Genomic DNA, 17,297 nt, shown 5'->3' on the forward strand with positions numbered 1-17,297 from the left:
CCCCGCCCCGCCCCGCCCCAACTACTACCAGACCCTCTCTGCACCCCCGAGAGTTTCGGGTCACTTAGGGGGCGCCAGGAGCTCGCTTCCGAAGCCGGACCCCGCCTGCGGCAGCAGAAGCCTCAACTCCACAACTGGGGCTCCGAAGTCTCGCCCTGGCCGGAACCTCCTCCTGTGACCAGGGCGCCCTCCAGGTCTGGGCTCTCCCGTTCCCTCCCCCCGTCGGAGGCACACATCCCGCGGGCCGACCCGGAGGGCGGTGGCGGCGCCAGGCCCCGCCCCGCCCCCATTATCATTAGCAGATATTACCCTAAACACTTGCTCTTTACCTCCTTTCTCCCTCCAGGCATTGGCGAGGCGGCCTGTCAATCAGCACTCGGGCGGCAGCCCCCCGCGCGGGGGCTCAGCGATGCCAGCCTTAGCGACAGGCGGCAGTGGCGGCGGCGACCACGGCGCAGACACACACCATCCCACAAGCGCGCATACGGCCCGAGCCGGCGGGCAGGCGGCGGAGACACCCTCGGAGCCCGGCGCCCGGCGGGGAGGGGGCGCGCGAGCCGGGACCGGCCCCGAGGCGCAGCATGGAGGAGGAGATGCAGCCGGCGGAGGAGGGGCCCAGCGTCCCCAAAATCTACAAGCAGCGCAGCCCCTACAGCGTCCTCAAGACGTTCCCCAGCAAGCGACCGGCGCTGGCCAAGCGCTACGACCGACCCACCCTGGTGGAGCTGCCGCACGTCCGGCCGCCCCCGCCGCCCTTCGCGCCGCACGCCGCCGTCTCCATCAGCAGCAGCGAGCCGCCGCCGCCGCCGCAGCCGTTCCAGGCGCAGAGCTCCTACCCCTCTGGGCCCGGGCGGGCCGCCGCCGCCGCGGCCGCCTCGTCGTCGTCTCCGTCCTGCACGTCCGCCGCGTCCCAGGGCCACCTGAGGACTTCGGCGCCGCCGCCCGCGGCCCCCGCCGCCGCCTCATCCTCGTCTTTCGCCGCCGTCGTCAGGTACGGCCCGGGCCCGGCGGCCGCCGCGGGCAGTAGCGGCGCGGGCAGCGACGGCGCCAGCCTGGAGCTCAGCGCAGGTACCAACTCGGGCGCAACTTTCCTCCCCGCCTCGGCCGGGGGCGGGGTGGGGACCGGGAGGCAGAGGCTGGGGACGGCGGACACCCCCCCGCGCGCCGGGCCTGGCGGGAGGGGCGCGAGGGGCGAGCGGCGGGCGCGCACACCCCGCTGAGGCAGAGTCGGGGCGTCGGAGCGCACCCCGGAGGCCTCCAGCGCGGGCAGCAACTTCTGGAGGATTCCGCGCCGCCGCCGCGTCCGGGGCTTCCGACGGCGCGCGCGCCTCCTAACAGGTGGCTCCGCCGCTCGGATCCGGCTTGGCGCCCAAGAAGCGCCCGCCGTGGTCAGTCAGCAGCGGCGACCGTTCGGGCGGGGGCCGGGGAAGCAGCCTAGCGTGACACCCGCCGCCGCTCCCGCAGAAGCTGGAAGTGCCCTGGCGGCTCTCGGGGACGCCCTGCCGTGACCCTCCGCAGCTTCACTTGTTTCCTTCCACTTCTTGCCTTTACTTCCCTCTCTCCTCGTTTGTTTTTCCTTCTCTCTCTCCACCCCCATTGCCTTCTGGTCCCCTTTTCTCCACCTCTTTGATGCACTCTCACTCTCGCGGTCCGCTCGGCTGGCTCTCGGGCTCTTTCCTTCCCCGTGCGCTTCTGTTTCTCGTGCGCGCGTTGTCTCGGCCCGTCTCTCTGTGCCTCTGTTTCCCCACCCACCCCCGAGTGAGTCCCAGCCGGTGGGCGCCTTGCCCCAGCCACGCGGTGGAACTGCCGCTCGTCCCTGCGGCCGACTCCGGGGAAGGCGGCATCCCGCCCCTCCCCCCCGGCCCGGAGAGCCCCAGGCGCGCCGGCCCGCCGCCCACGCTCCTCCTGCCGCTGGGACACTGCTGCCCCGCGGGGTCCCGAGCGTCTGGGCCCGGGTCCTGCGGAAATGCCTCGTGGGGAGCACCCACCCCAGGGGGCGAGACTCCTGTCCTTGACCAGGAGCCTGCAGGCGGCCGCCTGGGAAAAGCCAGCTCTCCTGCCGGGCTGCGGGGAGGAGGGAGGGCTGGTGGAAAGGCCACAGCCTGGGGCCTGCGCTCTGCGCCCTGCGCCCAAGGGCGCTCCCCGTTCCCTGAGGGCGCGTGGCCACGTTTATCCCCTCGTCTGAGCTAAAAGTTCCTCCTCAGGCCTTTTATGGCACTTTGGAGTGCATTTTGAGCCCCCAAAATTGTGCATATCGGTGAATCAAGGCTTTTTTTTGTAGTGGAAATATGAGCATTGTCTCTAAATGAGTTATAGATGCCTACGCTAATGTTCTGTTGTTTGTCAATATTTTGACACATGAAGGATTGGTTTTGAGAAAGAAAATCTAATTACAGGTTATAGTGAAGACTTGTTCTGTCACATCCCTCACTGATTTGAAGATGTTTGACGGCTCTGAGTGGGGTTCTCCTGTTGGTGTCCTTATTGTCTGTGGGTGTGTTTTTCTTCAGTTGCTCTTGGCCCAGCATTCTATTGTATTTTTATGTTTATTGTTAGGCTACTCACTCACTTCCATTTTCCTCCTTATTTTTTTCTGTTTTCTCCCCTTCTTAAGAGCTTTGTGTTCTTTCTTTCCAGGTTTGGGTTCTTCTTTTCTTCTATACTACTTCTTGCACATGCCTATGTTTATTTTTCGACTCTGTTCTTCATTTTTATCTTGTTTTTCAGAAGTTTGAGTCCTTTTCCCATTTTCTGTATTTTGCTTACTCCTTTGCATAACCTCAGTTCCACCCTGTTCCTTGGGGATTTTCCCCCTTTTTATCTGTCCAGTTCCGTCTTCAGTCTCATCCTGCTTTCTCCTTTCAGTCTTTGCTCTCTTGCAATCTTTTACTTCCTTTTGTACACTATAAATCCGCCCCCTCTCATTTTCTTTTTTATCCATAGTTTATCCCTTCCTGTTTTTCCTGTATTTTTTCTTTTTTCTGCACCAGTCACTTGCTGTCCTTTCTGTGGTCCCTCCTACTCTGGCAGTTTCTCTGCTCTTTCGTTCATAGGAGTATGTTTGTTTGGTTTTGTTCCTTCTCACCTTCTTCTAAATGTTCTCTTTCAGTGTGTCTTCTGATGTCCTGTCTAGTTTATTTTATCCCTGGCCCAGGTGGAAATCACATCACTGACTCCACAGGAGTGAAAAGGGCCTTGCTGATGCCCCTCAAACTTCCTATTTTTATTTCCTTTATTCTCAAGGCTGCTGCTTCTGTCTTCTTTTTAAGAGAGATCGTAGAGAAGTAATAAGCTTGATAGCACCAAGGGCAGGATGCCATGTCCTTGCTGGAAGGATAGGAATTGGATGGTAGGTGTCTTCCATGCACTGAGGAAAATGGTCTGGGGCAAAAATAAAAGGTCATAGTACTAGCCATCATCAATTGTGGCTATAATATTAATCATTGGTGAACAAAGCCATCTCTTAACAGGCACAGTGATGTGAGTGGCCATCAGAGGGACAGTCACCTGAAGAGCTGATTGGCTCTTTGAGGAACTAGTGGTTCCACTTTGAACCAATGAGCATGTGAGCACAGCCAGCCAGCCTTTAGGCATACTGGGTGGGGGTGGGGGTGATGATTGGTTTGTTGCACTCTCACAAAAGTGTTCCTGCAAAGTCTCAGGCCGCCTAGTAAACTGAAAATTGTCAAAAACATCGATGGGTGATGCAATGAGTCAACTATAGAAGAAGACAGGTAACTGAGTATCCAGAGGAAATGCAGTGAACAAATGAAAGGGTTGAAGGGAAATCTTATTTGCCATTAAGGGCCATGAACCTTTGAGAGGAGAAATATGTGCTTAAAAATACATTTTTTCAACATTCTTAAAAAATTCCATGAAGAATATAATTTTCCTTAAAAGGGGTAGTATAACATGGTTTTAAAAGCATATTTTTCCTCTGTGGGAGGCTTAGAGTTAAAACCCACATAGATCTTGATATGCAGCCTAAATTTGGCATCAGGAAATGGGAAATTGCATCTTTAAGCAGAGTACAATCAAAAATGAATTACAATAAATCCTATATAATTGCATAGGTCATTCTCTTTAATGAGATTTTATTAACCTGACTGTCAAGCTTTTGAGTCAGGCAGATATTTTATCTTCTTCAACTGATAAAAGTGTCAGCTATAAACCACCATATAAATATTCATAAATCTACACATCTGTGGCAGCCTATCAGCATCATTCTTTTGGACATTAAAAGCATTCTAATTACTTTCTGTCTAGCAGAGCTGAAATGCTGCCTGTTATAGTATGTGCTTGGCAGGCATGATTGCTTTTGTTTGCCATCACAAATAGCAGCATCCTATTTTATATACCGATGGTCCAGAAAATATTCAGGGATTGACTGAGCAGGATGAATATTAGGAAGCACCATCTGGTTTTGATAGCACCAAGTATATTAACTCATCTGTTAATTTTTGACACATCATTGATTTATTTATTTAGAAAAATTGCATCCTGTTTTGCTGTGTTGATGTTTGCCATTAGGAAAAAAAAATTGGGTGGCTTTTTTTTAAAAGACATAGTTCATTGATTTAAGACAAGGGTGATGCTCCCAAAGATGCTTTCATTTTCTGACTTCTATTTTCTCTGCCATGAAGTCCTCTCTTAAAAAGAAGTTATATTAATGTTTTAAGGAAATAATCTATTTTGAATGAGCTGGAAATCCTTTTAGTAGATATATGGATCCATGATAGTAGGTCGCAAAAATTTTTTTCTGCTTCTGCATTTTTAATATTAATATATTTCACCCTTCACTGGGCTAAAATCAAAAGGTTACCACTAATCTCGACTACTGTGATCTCCTTCATAGAAACGGAATACTCTTGGGGATATGCTGTGATGGGCAAATTCCATTCAAGGCTTTACTCACAAAGAAGGACGTTAAAGTGGGGAGCCTGTGTTTGATTGCTGAGTTCCATCCCTCTTCTTATTCACTTATCAGATTTAGGTTAGATTAAACCACTTAAATTCAGCAGAATTTCTAGAAATGAATTTTTTAATTAAAAAAATAATCATGGGTTCAGATTTTAGAATCAGACTAGGCACAATTTGCAGCATGATATTATGTCCTACCAGGCTGCTCAATAAAGCAAAATAAATTAGAGAGAAGTGGTCATTTTAGAGTGCTTTGTGATTGTGATTTATTCACATTTGATGGTGTTTAATTTTAGAGAGGTTAGGGGTAAAGTAGGTAGGTTAAAGCCCCACTTTAAACTGTTGACTCGACTCTCTTGCCATCATATGAGTGGAGCGTTCTGTGACTAGGAAAAAAAACAGTTTAAAAATTTCAAAATACATGTTCACACTTTGCTCAGTTAAGAATCATGGATCAGTGGCCATTCAATTGTGTTCATATGAAGACAGAACTTTTCTCCATTTCTTAGCGATAATGGGCATCGCACAGTACTTGCATTTCTAATTAGATTCTGTCTGGAAAGTTAAAGTATTACTGGCTGCAATATGTATTAAGTGAAAAGATTTGCTATTTTCCACCAAGTGTAGTAGTAATATTTTTCATCATACTCTTCAATGTATTGATATTAAAATATTATTCAGATATTTTAAAGTACTGAAAAGAGGAGAAATTCAACTTTAATGGTTACCGTTGCTATTTTTGCACATATCAATTCTGAGAACATTCAGAATGAAGCATTCTAAAAAACTGCAGGCAAGAACTGTTTTATGATTGTAGCTGTTCTCCAATATTCTGAGTGCAGTTTAATACATTATCTTTGTAATGTGTAGTATATTACGTAATGATTTTTTTCTCAGCATATTACGAGTTTATCCTTCAATTAAGAAAACAAATCATGCTTGTCCCTAAGTTAGATTTTTTCCCTTAAAATCTATACCCTAATGTGATTTATCAATATGATTAAAACTACTGAATGTTCTTTAGGACATTGAACAAATATATTTGAGCAATTCTGTTTTAGCCTTTCCTTTCATATGTTGTTCCTTTCATCAAGGTTATGTTAAAGATATATCGGCTGCAAATCAGTTGGGACCATGCTGATTAAAATGCAAACAGTAAATACAACTTCAGGTCTAGAATGGGATTATAGGATTAAAATGAATGAAAACTGTTAGTGTGCTAGAATTGAAAATTCTCAATCAATATCATCCTTTGATTATACTAATAAAAGAAGCAAAATCCGGAAGTCAAGAAATGAGAAGGCAACATCTTAAATCTCCCCACTTGTATGGTTCAACCATTTACTTTCTTGTTTATTTGGTTTCAGTCATTGTAAAGAAATGATACCCAAATATTTGAGGTCTTTCCTCATTAAGTTTTGGGTTAAATCGTGAGCTCAGTTCTTCCCTTCTACCTGACAGGGGGGCAGAGGCATCATCAATTCCAGTGTTTGGTGTGTAAAAGATATTCCCACATCCACATCCCTTTTTCTTCAAGGTAGCAAGCCGGACTTTATCTTAGCTGTTCTTCAGCCCATCAATCAGTTCTAGCCTGAAACTATACCTGGCTTCTGGGTCTTTCTTCAGCACTCAAAATAATTGTGTAAAAAACAGGCCTGTGCCTAATATTTGTGGAATTTAGGACAAGAGTACAAATGCAGGCCCACATACCATGTATCTAAATGATTAAAAGGTATGAATCTAGCTAACAAAATGTTAAATAAGATGTGTTCTTTCCACCTCACTGATAAATACACCTTCATAATGACCAAGTTTGACTTTGGCGTTTTTAGCCAGCCCATGGCCTTCCCTTCCCACTCCTGCTTCATCCTCCTCCAGGAGGGACTGCACATGCGCACGTATGGATGCCCCAGTCCAGACTGCCTAGCTCTGGCATCGTGGTCTTTCTTGGGGAGGATGGCTCCAGGAAGAGACTGACACAGGCCCTTGAAGCAATTTGAGCAGGGAATTCCTGGGTTTTGAGTCCTCACCATGGGGAAAGGGTGGGCTGGAGGAGGAGGGGCCCTCCTACCTGTCTAAGGATAGTACTGCTCCTAAGAGTGAGGAAGCTCTCTGCTAGGAGAAGACAGTCCTGTGGACTCTTAGCCTGCCTAGCGTGGTCTTACCACCCCCACCCCAGCCAAGTAAATTTGAAGATGCTGTATACTGAGATCTGCTCTTTATTTACAAGAGTTCCTGCATGTGTTCAGTAAGTATTTCCTGAGGTACTGTGCTGGCCCTGAAACCCCAGTGCACTCAGACCCACTGGCCTCATGGAATGTGTGGTCTATAATCCTCTTCTGTACTGGAGAGAACTGGCCTCTGTGTTCTGACTTGCAATTTTTTGGAGAGATTTAGGGACAGTAGCGTTTTATAGATTTGGGAGGTGTAAGGGGTGCTCCCTGTGTGCCAGGCACTGTGCGCTCTGGGCTTTACATATGTATTCTTCTGAAACAGTTTATTTCTATTAAATTAAATAGAAAAAGGAGACTTGGACCCCCCCCCCATACCTTAATTACTTCAGGAAAGAATAGTAAGAGAAAAGAAGACAATGGAGTGTAAAGTACTGCATGGAGGTTTCTGAAGTGTGGTTTCATTAGTCATACATCCTGGATTTTCTGGAGAAATCGATTTCTCATCTCAACTATTCTCATTCGTTGTCGCCATAGAAACCCTCAAGCATCTCACCATTTTTCATTTTTAAAGTTTTTTGTTTTTTGAGTCTTCTTCTGAAGAAGATACAGCTAGTCAAAATTTTCAGAGATGCAAGTAGCTAGTTATGTTTCTATCACAAATAATAGTTACTGGCATCTAAAATTGACAGTATTTTGTTTCTTGCCATTATTCTGGGTATTGGGGAAAGGAAATAAGAGGCATCTTCATACCACTATGTAAGTCCTAAAATGTATCTCTGTGTATTTATAAAGAGCCCATTCTGGGTGGTGGTCAGGAAAGAAGAGACTGTACCTTGTGACATTATATTTAGGGTAAATTTTCAAGACACTTAGACTGACAACATTAAATCCCATTTTCACAATTTGGGAGGGTTTTTTCCCTCTGTTTTTGCAGTGAATTGATTGCTTTCCATTTGTTTTTTGCTTTTTGCTGATTGACAATTGACAGTTCATTTGCTTTAGAGTACGTTTACGTGAACTAACTGGCACTCTCGGCACTTGCCATTTTAAGAGATTTGGCAATCAAATGGAAGAGGCTCTAAGAAGAGGCACTTCTGCTTTTCAGATGATACTGATATACTCAGCCTCAACATTGGCCTTGACAAAACCAAGTTAGCAGATAAGTGAAAAGAAAGAATAGTGAACACAGATGTTGGATGACACGTACAGTTTTGCTTTTGGGTCCATCATCATTTGCCTTGTAGGCCCCCTCTTTGTTTTCCGTTAGATGTCTTAGAGCTCTTCAAAAAGACTTTATCTTTCCTCTCCAGTTTGCATCTGGGAGCAACGTCCTCTCAGCAGGGATCGTATCAGCTGATTAATAGCAAGGGCATGAGGGCACTCCAGAAATAGAAGTAATGATTGCTGTAAGCCCTCCTATCAATGAGGAATTGAGTCTGCAGTGGCTGACTCGATTCATTAGAGTAAGGATATTAATGAAGCAAAAGGTGTGAGTGACTTCAGACCTGTGCCGGCCAGTTAAGGCCACCGAGAGGGAAATTTCTATACAGTGCCCAGAGTCGCAGACTGGCTGTTTCCCAGAGTGAGGGGCTGGGGATAGCTCATCAGGCACCCCCCAGTCGCAGAACAACAGGAAGCTATGCATCCTGTTAAAAGTGGATTCACCGTGTCACCTCAGTTTCTGACAAAGAGTAGAAATACATATTTTTAATGTTTTGGAATATTGAACTCAAAATTGAGGACCTTACTTATCTCTTGTCTTTGGCTGTCGGTCTCTGATGTGTCTTTTCATGTGTTTCAGAGAGTCGTATGATCTTGGATGCCTTTGCCCAGCAGTGCAGTCGAGTTCTTAGCCTCTTAAATTGTGGAGGAAAACTTCTGGACTCCAACCATTCTCAATCCATGATTTCTTGCGTAAAGCAGGAAGGCTCAAGTTATCCCGAAAGACAGGAGCAATGTCACGTTGGGAAAGCAGTCCACAATCAGACCTCAGACAGTGTAGACATAGAGATGCAATATATGCAAAGGAAACAACAAACTTCTGCCTTTTTGAGAGTTTTCACTGACTCCCTACAAAATTATCTGCTCTCGGGAAGCTTTCCCACTCCAAACACCTCATCAGTCAGTGAGTATGGCCATCTGGCCGACATGGATCCTCTGTCAACCTCCCCTGTGCATACACTAGGTGGCTGGACCTCTCCAGCAACGTCTGAATCCCATGGTCACCCATCCTCTTCTACACTGCCAGAGGAGGATGAGGAGGAAGAAGAGGAAGGCTACTGTCCTAGATGCCAAGAGCTGGAGCAGGAGGTTATTTCCCTGCAACAAGAAAATGAAGAGCTCAGAAGAAAATTAGAGAGCATCCCAGGTACCCTGCCTTATTACTTGCAAGCCAACCGCAACTCATTCCTTTGTATTGTCTCATCTGTATGCATGCATGCATGTATATATAGTTTTTTATTTTTGGCCAGTGAGGTGGAAAATTTGGAGAAACAGGCATGCACAGAGTGCCCTTAGCCTGCCAGTGCCAAAAAGGAATTTCAGGATGAGCCACTAGCCTTGTCCTGTGTTTAAGCTGCAGTTTTCTTGAGTATAGGCCTCAAGACCATAGTCCTATTAAAAGATGTCATTATCCATATAAAAGTGGTTTTTAGATGTGGTACAATTAGACTGAAATAGGCCAAGTGCTGTGAACCTGAGTTTTCTTCAAAAAGTGGCCCTGTTCCTTTAAAATGGCTTTTGTATTTTTAAAGACTTTGATATATGTGTTTTATTAGTCTGTGATAGAAATTAAAATGAAATGATGCCTTCGGAGGCAGGCCCCTAGTAGTACTGAACAAATGATCTCTTCTATTCCAGTAATTTGTCGCCTTTCTTGTTAAGTTTCAATCGGCATAGTCTGTTTTTAGCATGCAAACTCCCCCTTAAAGTTAATGAGCAACTGTAAACTAAAAGGAGTAGATCAAAGACAGACCAGTGATTAAGCTGATCCCAAACTGTCTGTGCCCCTGGTGAAACAGGAGGCATTGCCTGCCTCTTAGAGACACTGGATTTGCAGAGTACTAAAGTCATCTTTAGGGCAAGATCTTCTCTGGGTTCCAAAGCCATTTTTTCACTATTTGAAAAGGTACTGATTTTGCTTACATCTTTGAATTCATTCCTGCATTGCTGTGGCTTACAAAAGATATTAAGATCTTTACCTGGAACAATATTTTCAAACTTTTTAGTCATACAGCCCACTGATAAAAATTTTTGAGCATGTCTCCACCAGTGTGCACATTTATTGGTTCATTACATACGTGTTCTACTATATTAATACATTCAAAATACAGCATACATAATAAACTTAAAGGTTTTAAGGCTGATAGATAAATATAAATAGAAGTCATATTCTTTTCCTAACTCAGTGTCTTTGCACCACCCAATTTGGCCGCTGATCCAAAAAGAAGAAAATATTGAAGAAAGTTACCCACTTGGTTCATTAATATACATAGGAAGCAAAAACAAAACCCAGTGTTTAACAGTTGCCAAATCAGAAATTTATTTTCCTTCTGTTCTTTCATTTGAAAGAATTCCCCAGGGCCAGCCCCAGTGGCCTAGTGTTTAAGTTCAGCGCGCTCTGCTTCAGCAGCACAGGTTCAGTTCCTGGACAGGGGCCTACAACACTCGTCAGTGGCCACACTGGAGGGGTGGCTCACATACAAGAAGAGGAAGATTGGCAACAGATGTTAGCTCAGGGCAAATCTTCCTCAGCAAAAAAATAAATAAATAAATAAAAGAATTCCCCAAATAGACCTGAAGTTTGGTTCAGAATATTTTGGAATTAGATTTACTGCAGTTATCTTGTTGGGGAGAAGCAAGAGGTGAAGTAAATCTGTTTTCTCTTTTTGCGTTTGAGCCATGCGTCAGATGCAGTCATGGGGTCTTCCGAAGCCAGGCAGGCACTGGCTGCAGCAGAGAGAGTGGGTAGAACTCCAAAGAATGCAATGGAACCAGAGTGCTACTAGTTTCTCCAAGTCAGAGAGAGATGGGTGCGGCTAACACACTGTAGGATTTTATAGCTTTCACAGTTCTGTAAATTATGGTTGATTAACTGTGGGTTTTATCCCCAAAGGGGTATTTTCTATCTAACTTCCCATTCTTCTCTTTCTTTGGGGGAGAAAATAGTGTCCTGGAGATCAACCAACTGCAGATACTTACATCAGCTGTTCAGAACTGTGGGTAAGAATTTCAGAGTACAAGGACAGGTGACACAAATGTCCAGAGTAGTATTGTCTAGTTCCTAATCCTAAATATTTGGCAAGCCATCTGTCCTCAGTGAGTCCTAAGCAACTTTGAAGTTCAGACCACCTCTTGTTTCCTGAATCCATACCAGGTGAAATATCTGTGTCAGAAATAACTCATCACTGGCCTGCCTGTAATCATTGTCTTTCTCTTCTTCCCAGAAAGATGAAAACGCTGCAATTTCTTGAGCCCTCTTGATGGCCAGACATTGAATGATATTGGTTGAAATTAGGATAATTACTTTTACCATAAACATTTCAGCCCTGTTGACAATCCCTTCGATGAACTTGAACCAAGAGCCATTTTACATGGAGAACCACGTTGCTTTTAATGATCCATACTGAAACCCAACTACATAGGTGAAAACCAGTGTGTCAGTTATGAATAGGAAAAAATTAGTGTAAAGTGCAGGAAAATATTAGCTTATTTGTGATTACTTAACACATAGTCTCATTACCTAAGGACTACCTTAGTATTGGGCATCAGGTGGAAAGTGTCACCTGAGATGAAAACTTGAATCAAAAGGAGACATCACTGCCCTCTTTACCCTCACCCCCCCAGCCTCCATCTTTGGCTAAACAGCAAACCATGCTGTGAGTGACCACCTAAGAATCTACTTTTCACTCCATTAGCTATGGATTTAGGGGGGAAGGGGAGGATGGCTATTTTGAGATGCCCATTTGAAGAAAAATGTAAGTAATACTCTGATTTTGCATGTAACAAGAGTATTTTGCAAGCAGCACCTCTCGTATGTAATTTGGGATCGATTTTCCCTAAGCGATGTCACTGTTTCCTGGTGGCCCCAGTAGGTCTCTTGTCCTAGAGGCCCACACATTTCTGTGGAAGGACCTGGCGCTTTCTTCTAGTAGAATCTACACTTACATTGTGGGATCACTCTCTTTAGAGCCAAGCAGGGTGGATGAGTGCAAAGGAGAAAGTGACGTGCAGCAGTTAGCAGGGGAAATAAGGATAGCAAGGAGATGGGGGCACCAGCCACAGGTCAGAACCAAGAAAGCCTTTCTCGGTCACGTCTCTGCCACACCAGAGTCATGCTGTTGAGCAACTCTGAGATTCTTGTTTCTTTTTTTTCCCCTAAAATAAAGCATTTATAGCCAGGAGCCATTCTTGAAGTAAGAGTTCAAAAGAAATGAGCCTGTTACTCTACATGAAAAAATGATTTCACTTGAGCCACTATAAAGAGGAGGGAGAAGGTGTTAGACCTTACCAAAAAGAAAGGTTGGGGAGAAGTGTTCTTTCCAGCGCCACCTGAGAGGGCCTGTGTTATTGTATTGCTTGTGAAACATTCAACAAAGTCTTATTCATTATCAACTACATGCAAGCAAGGAGCTTCTGGAAAGGACTCTCTAACTTCCAGTTACTTGCAGATGTAGGCAATTAGATATCTTTTTAATCCCAAGGAAATGGCATTAGCACATTTTATTTTTATTAGATTATCACACTAGAACTTAGAAAGTCTGTTTAAAAGTTATATTTTTTGAAAGAAAGTGAAAATAGGTTAAAAGAAAAAAGCCACAAAAGGAAAAGAGAGTTGGATCAGGAATACGAAGAGCAGAGAGGTTATTGAAAGAAGGAAGATGATGGCGAAAGTTCTCAGTGGAGAGCGTGTCAGGTTAGAACAGTCACATTTATGTACAAAGCTTACACTGCACTAGGGGAAGAGAACTCATAAAGAAAGGTGGATATAAAATACTGTATTTTATCTCGTTTAAGACCCATTGAATGTAACACATACCAATGCTTTATGTTCCACTAAGAAAGAAGAAAAAACACTGCAAATCATAATTTCATATTATAGTTACCTTTCAACACCAAGTTTAGAGATTTTAAAATTTGAAAAGATGTGGGTCTTAGAGTCATAACACATGGTCATTTAAAAAAATAACTTCCAAAGTAAAATAATTATGATACATTTAAAATACCTTGAAATTTTCTAAGTGCCAGATATGGGGAAGGTACACCTATTGTTGATATTATTAAAAAACTGTCTACTTTTTAAAGTCTACTTATGATCGTCTCAGTTTATCCTAACTCCAAACAAATATTAATATTCCAGTTTTACAGCCAAAGAGTTGAAACCTGGACAAGGTGAAGTCTGTGGCAGACCTAGGATTATAATCCAGGGCTCTTGGCTCCAGATCTGTCCTCGTTATTTGTTGTAGTTGTGTTATGTAAAGTCAATGTGAGCACTGAGTTAGCAAATATGGAAGCGTTACTTCTCAGGGAGTTACAGAGCTAAGTTCCTGAGCCTCTGGTCATATTTTCATCAACTGATCAACACATAACCTTGTTTTATGTGTGTTTTTATTTAGAGAGACCTTACTTAGTATATAGTGTAGGTTGAATAACATTGACTTCACTGCCAACAGCACTGTAACTCATGCTTTGAAGGAAGTTTATCTAACGCCTTTTCTCCATAAAGCACATCACAGCCTTTTTGCTCTTAGGAACACTAGACAGCACTTCAGCTCTTCTTTTGGGGTCCCTTTTAAACAGTGAAATCTCCAACAAAAAGCACATAAATGCGAAAAATGTGGCACTAACTAGACCCTGAAAAGAACACTTGTTACAGTCTGAGAGCTGAGATAAGCAGCCTGAGCATTAGCTCATTCAACCTCAGCTGGGAACGTGTGTCTCAGGCAGCTCAGGGTTTTCAGCGATCTGCAGAAGTCCGCAAATGGCCACCAGGGCACCACAATGTGGATTTGACCATTACAAGTACATTTTAGCAAGTAGGCCAATTCGCACATATAGAATCTGCAAATAATGAGGATCAACAGTACTAACGCTGGGCTACAAACTAAAGAACTAACCTTGGATTGTGCAGTTCTGATCCTTAGTCCACAGTTGTCGTTTTCTAAGTAAGAAGGTTAAAAAAAGGTAAATCAATAATGTCAGCTTTTGGATAACTAATTTTGCAAGAAAAGCCTTTGCAGTAAATGCAGTGTAGATATGCTAGGACACTACGTTCAGCGCTCTGACCACTCTGCAAACTTGCATATGCCCAGGAGTGCCTGTGGGAAATTGCTCAGGTCAGCTTCTGGCTCTGAGAAATAGATTGATCATGTTTGATGTGGGGGTTCTAATGTAGGAGAAAGAAGAGATGGAAGTATATTCTGAGTAAAAAATTAGAGCAAATGATAGGAACAGAGAGGAATAAGGGATTGAGTTCTTAGAATATGGTCAAAGCCATCACAACTCTTGCTATAGCTATAAGGGAGATTGGGGGTACAGAGAATGGATTTGGAGTCATACCTGCGTCTGGATTTCTGCTCCTGCTACTTGCTTGCTGTGATTTTTGGCAAATCACTTAACCATTCTGAACTTCAGTTTCCTCTCTCTCTAAAGTGAGGCTATTAACTAGAGGAACGTTGAAGTATTAAGTTCATTTAGTAGCAGCCAAGTGCTACTAGGTCTTCCAGTGAGCACTCAATAAATAGCAACGTGAAGAAACAGAGGGAAACTGTGCCTAGTAATGCAGAAATCTTCAGTGATTTTCTTAGATTATAAATGGTGTTCTTGTGAAGAGGTCAACATTCAATTGGTTACCCAGGTTAGGACGCTCAGATTCATCCATAGTGCATCTCTCACCTGCTTCATGTCAGTCTCCTCTCCTCTGGGTTCCACCTCTTACACGTCCATCAGTTTGGGTTCCTCCCCTCTCTCCCCATTGCTTTAATCTGGGCTTATCTCACAACATGGACTATTGCAGTAGCCACTCAACTCCCCCCCTAACTCCAGGCCCTCTCCCCTGAAAAAGACCCAGATCACTCACTGTTGAAGAGCTCTAAAGGCTTCATGTGGTCTCTGGAGTAAATTCCAGCACCCTCAGTGTGGCACGTGAGGTTCTTCACGACCTGAATCTTCTATTCATTTTTGGAGACTCGACCCTCCGTTCCCACCATACACCAATTGTTCCAACCCCTTTGGACAGTTTGTGATTCCTGAGCAGCCATATACTTGCTTGTGGTCTTCCCTTACTCCTGCTGCTCCTTCCAATCTAAGAACATATTCTCCTTTTCCCCACTTGAGAAACTCCTATTCCTCCTTCAGTACCCAGTTCAAGTGACATTATCCTCTGTAACAAACCCTTCCCCAGGTCCCAGGCAGAATTAACCACTTTCCATAGCACATGCACACTTCTGTTTACAGCCAGTATTAGGGGAACTTTTTGCTCTTTGGGTGTCTGTCCCTCCTGGTGTCCTGACACTAGGAGGGCAGGCCATGTAACGTGTTTGAGGGCCCAGACTAAGTGAACGTCATCTTTGTATCCCCACTTCCTAGCCCAGCGTCAGGCATGTTGTAGCGTCTACACATGTCAATTAGATTAAACGGAGACAGGACATTGTCATTATCAAAAGCATGACTATGCATCCTTAGGCTGAGTAATACTTAAAGCTCATCGTTTATTTCTAGATGTGTATGATTGAGGAGCTTATACTTTACAGAGACGATATGAATAGGACACTTAAAGATGATATAAGCACCCAGAGGGCATGATCGTCAAGACAGTAAGTAATTTCAATCTCCCCATAAAATTATGTATGGTATATTTTGAGATAAATTTTTTAAGTCTTTCTTTTTTTCAAAGATTGGCACCTGAGCTAGCAACTGTTGCCAATCTTTTTTGTTTTCTGCTTTTTCTCCCCAAATCCCCCCAGTACATAGTTGCATATTTTATTTGTGGGTCCTTCTAGTTGTGGCATGTGGGACGCTGCCTCAACGTGGCCTAATGAGCGGTGCCATGTCCGAGCCCAGAATCTGAACTGGTGAAACCCTGGGCCGCCGAAGCGGAGTGTGGGAACTTAACCACTTGGCCGCGGGGCCAGCCCTGAGTCTTTAAAAACAATAATATAGCAAGGTAGATTTAATAATACTTGCAGAAGGAGAATAGAAACTCTGATCAAGATTTTAATGTAGTGATCTGCAGTGAGACGTACATACTTGAGACCTGAGCACCTTTAATATGAGCAAAAACAGAGCAGTTTTCCTTAGAAGAGCTTTACCTAACAGTCGCTCAGACAATACACAGCCAAGTCAGCAGAGTCAAGTAAGTGGCCTCTGGGAGGAAACTCGCTTTGCTAGACTCCTATTTGGGAAAAATAACAATGGCTTATATTAGACGGTGTTTCCTGGGTGCCTTCTGCTTTACATGTACGATTTCAGTTACTCCTCACAATAACCGCATGCAGTAGGAAATATCCCTGTTTTACGGATGAGATAACAGAGGCTAAGAGAGGTTCAGGAACTTGCCTAGGATCTCACAGTTCATAAGTGCCAGAGTCAGTACATTAAGAAAAAAAATAGTACCCAAGAATTACTCTAGGACCAATTCCCAAGCAGTCTTGTCAGTTAACTGTGAAGTGCTAGTATTATTTTGGAATGTGTTGAAGACCGTGTCTGTGGTTTAACGGATTTACCATGACCACGACGGAAACAAGCCATCCCGGCTCGGGGGTCTCTTTGTTCTTGAGAGCAACACATTCATCTCCATGTCTGTCTCAGATACCTGATGGACTGTTTGTAACCCATTCTTCTAAATTTTTACTTTGTTGACACAAAAGATCTTCCAAATTTGCTTTTTTCTTCCCAGGTATTTTACTCTTTCCAGGATTGTCTGATATGCACTTTAAAATGCTATTAGATAGAGGGGAGCAGAATTATAAATAACAATATCAGGATAGGTACTAGGGTCATTTGAGGTACCTTTATGTCCTCCCTTCCCTTTAATAAAAGTTCCTCCGGTTTTTGGGCCCTCATTTATTTTCTCATTAGACCTAAAGATGCATCTGACTTTCTTTTGCAGAATGAGTAAGTGAATAAATAAAACCTTCCCAGTGGCTGGTCTACGGGGATAGCTTCTTCATAGAAAGAGAGACTTGCTTAAAATTCAGAGTTGGC

The 17,297-nt window shown here is 44.2% G+C and overlaps 1 protein-coding gene across 1 annotated transcript in view; it reads left to right on the forward strand.

The window, feature by feature from the left end:
• The first annotated feature begins 459 nt into the window (after positions 1–459).
• LOC124236645 (BEN domain-containing protein 4) overlaps positions 460–17,297 on the forward strand; it is a 30,619-nt gene continuing 13,781 nt past the window's right edge. The window contains exons 1-2 of the mRNA XM_046655578.1: positions 460–1,068; positions 8,896–9,462. Of these exons, the coding sequence (XP_046511534.1) occupies positions 582–1,068; positions 8,896–9,462 (1,054 nt within the window). The 5' untranslated portion in view covers positions 460–581. The remainder of the gene's footprint in view (positions 1,069–8,895; positions 9,463–17,297) is intronic.

The sequence above is a fragment of the Equus quagga genome, chromosome 3 (assembly GCF_021613505.1).
Source record: "Equus quagga isolate Etosha38 chromosome 3, UCLA_HA_Equagga_1.0, whole genome shotgun sequence".
NCBI lineage: Eukaryota > Metazoa > Chordata > Mammalia > Perissodactyla > Equidae > Equus > Equus quagga.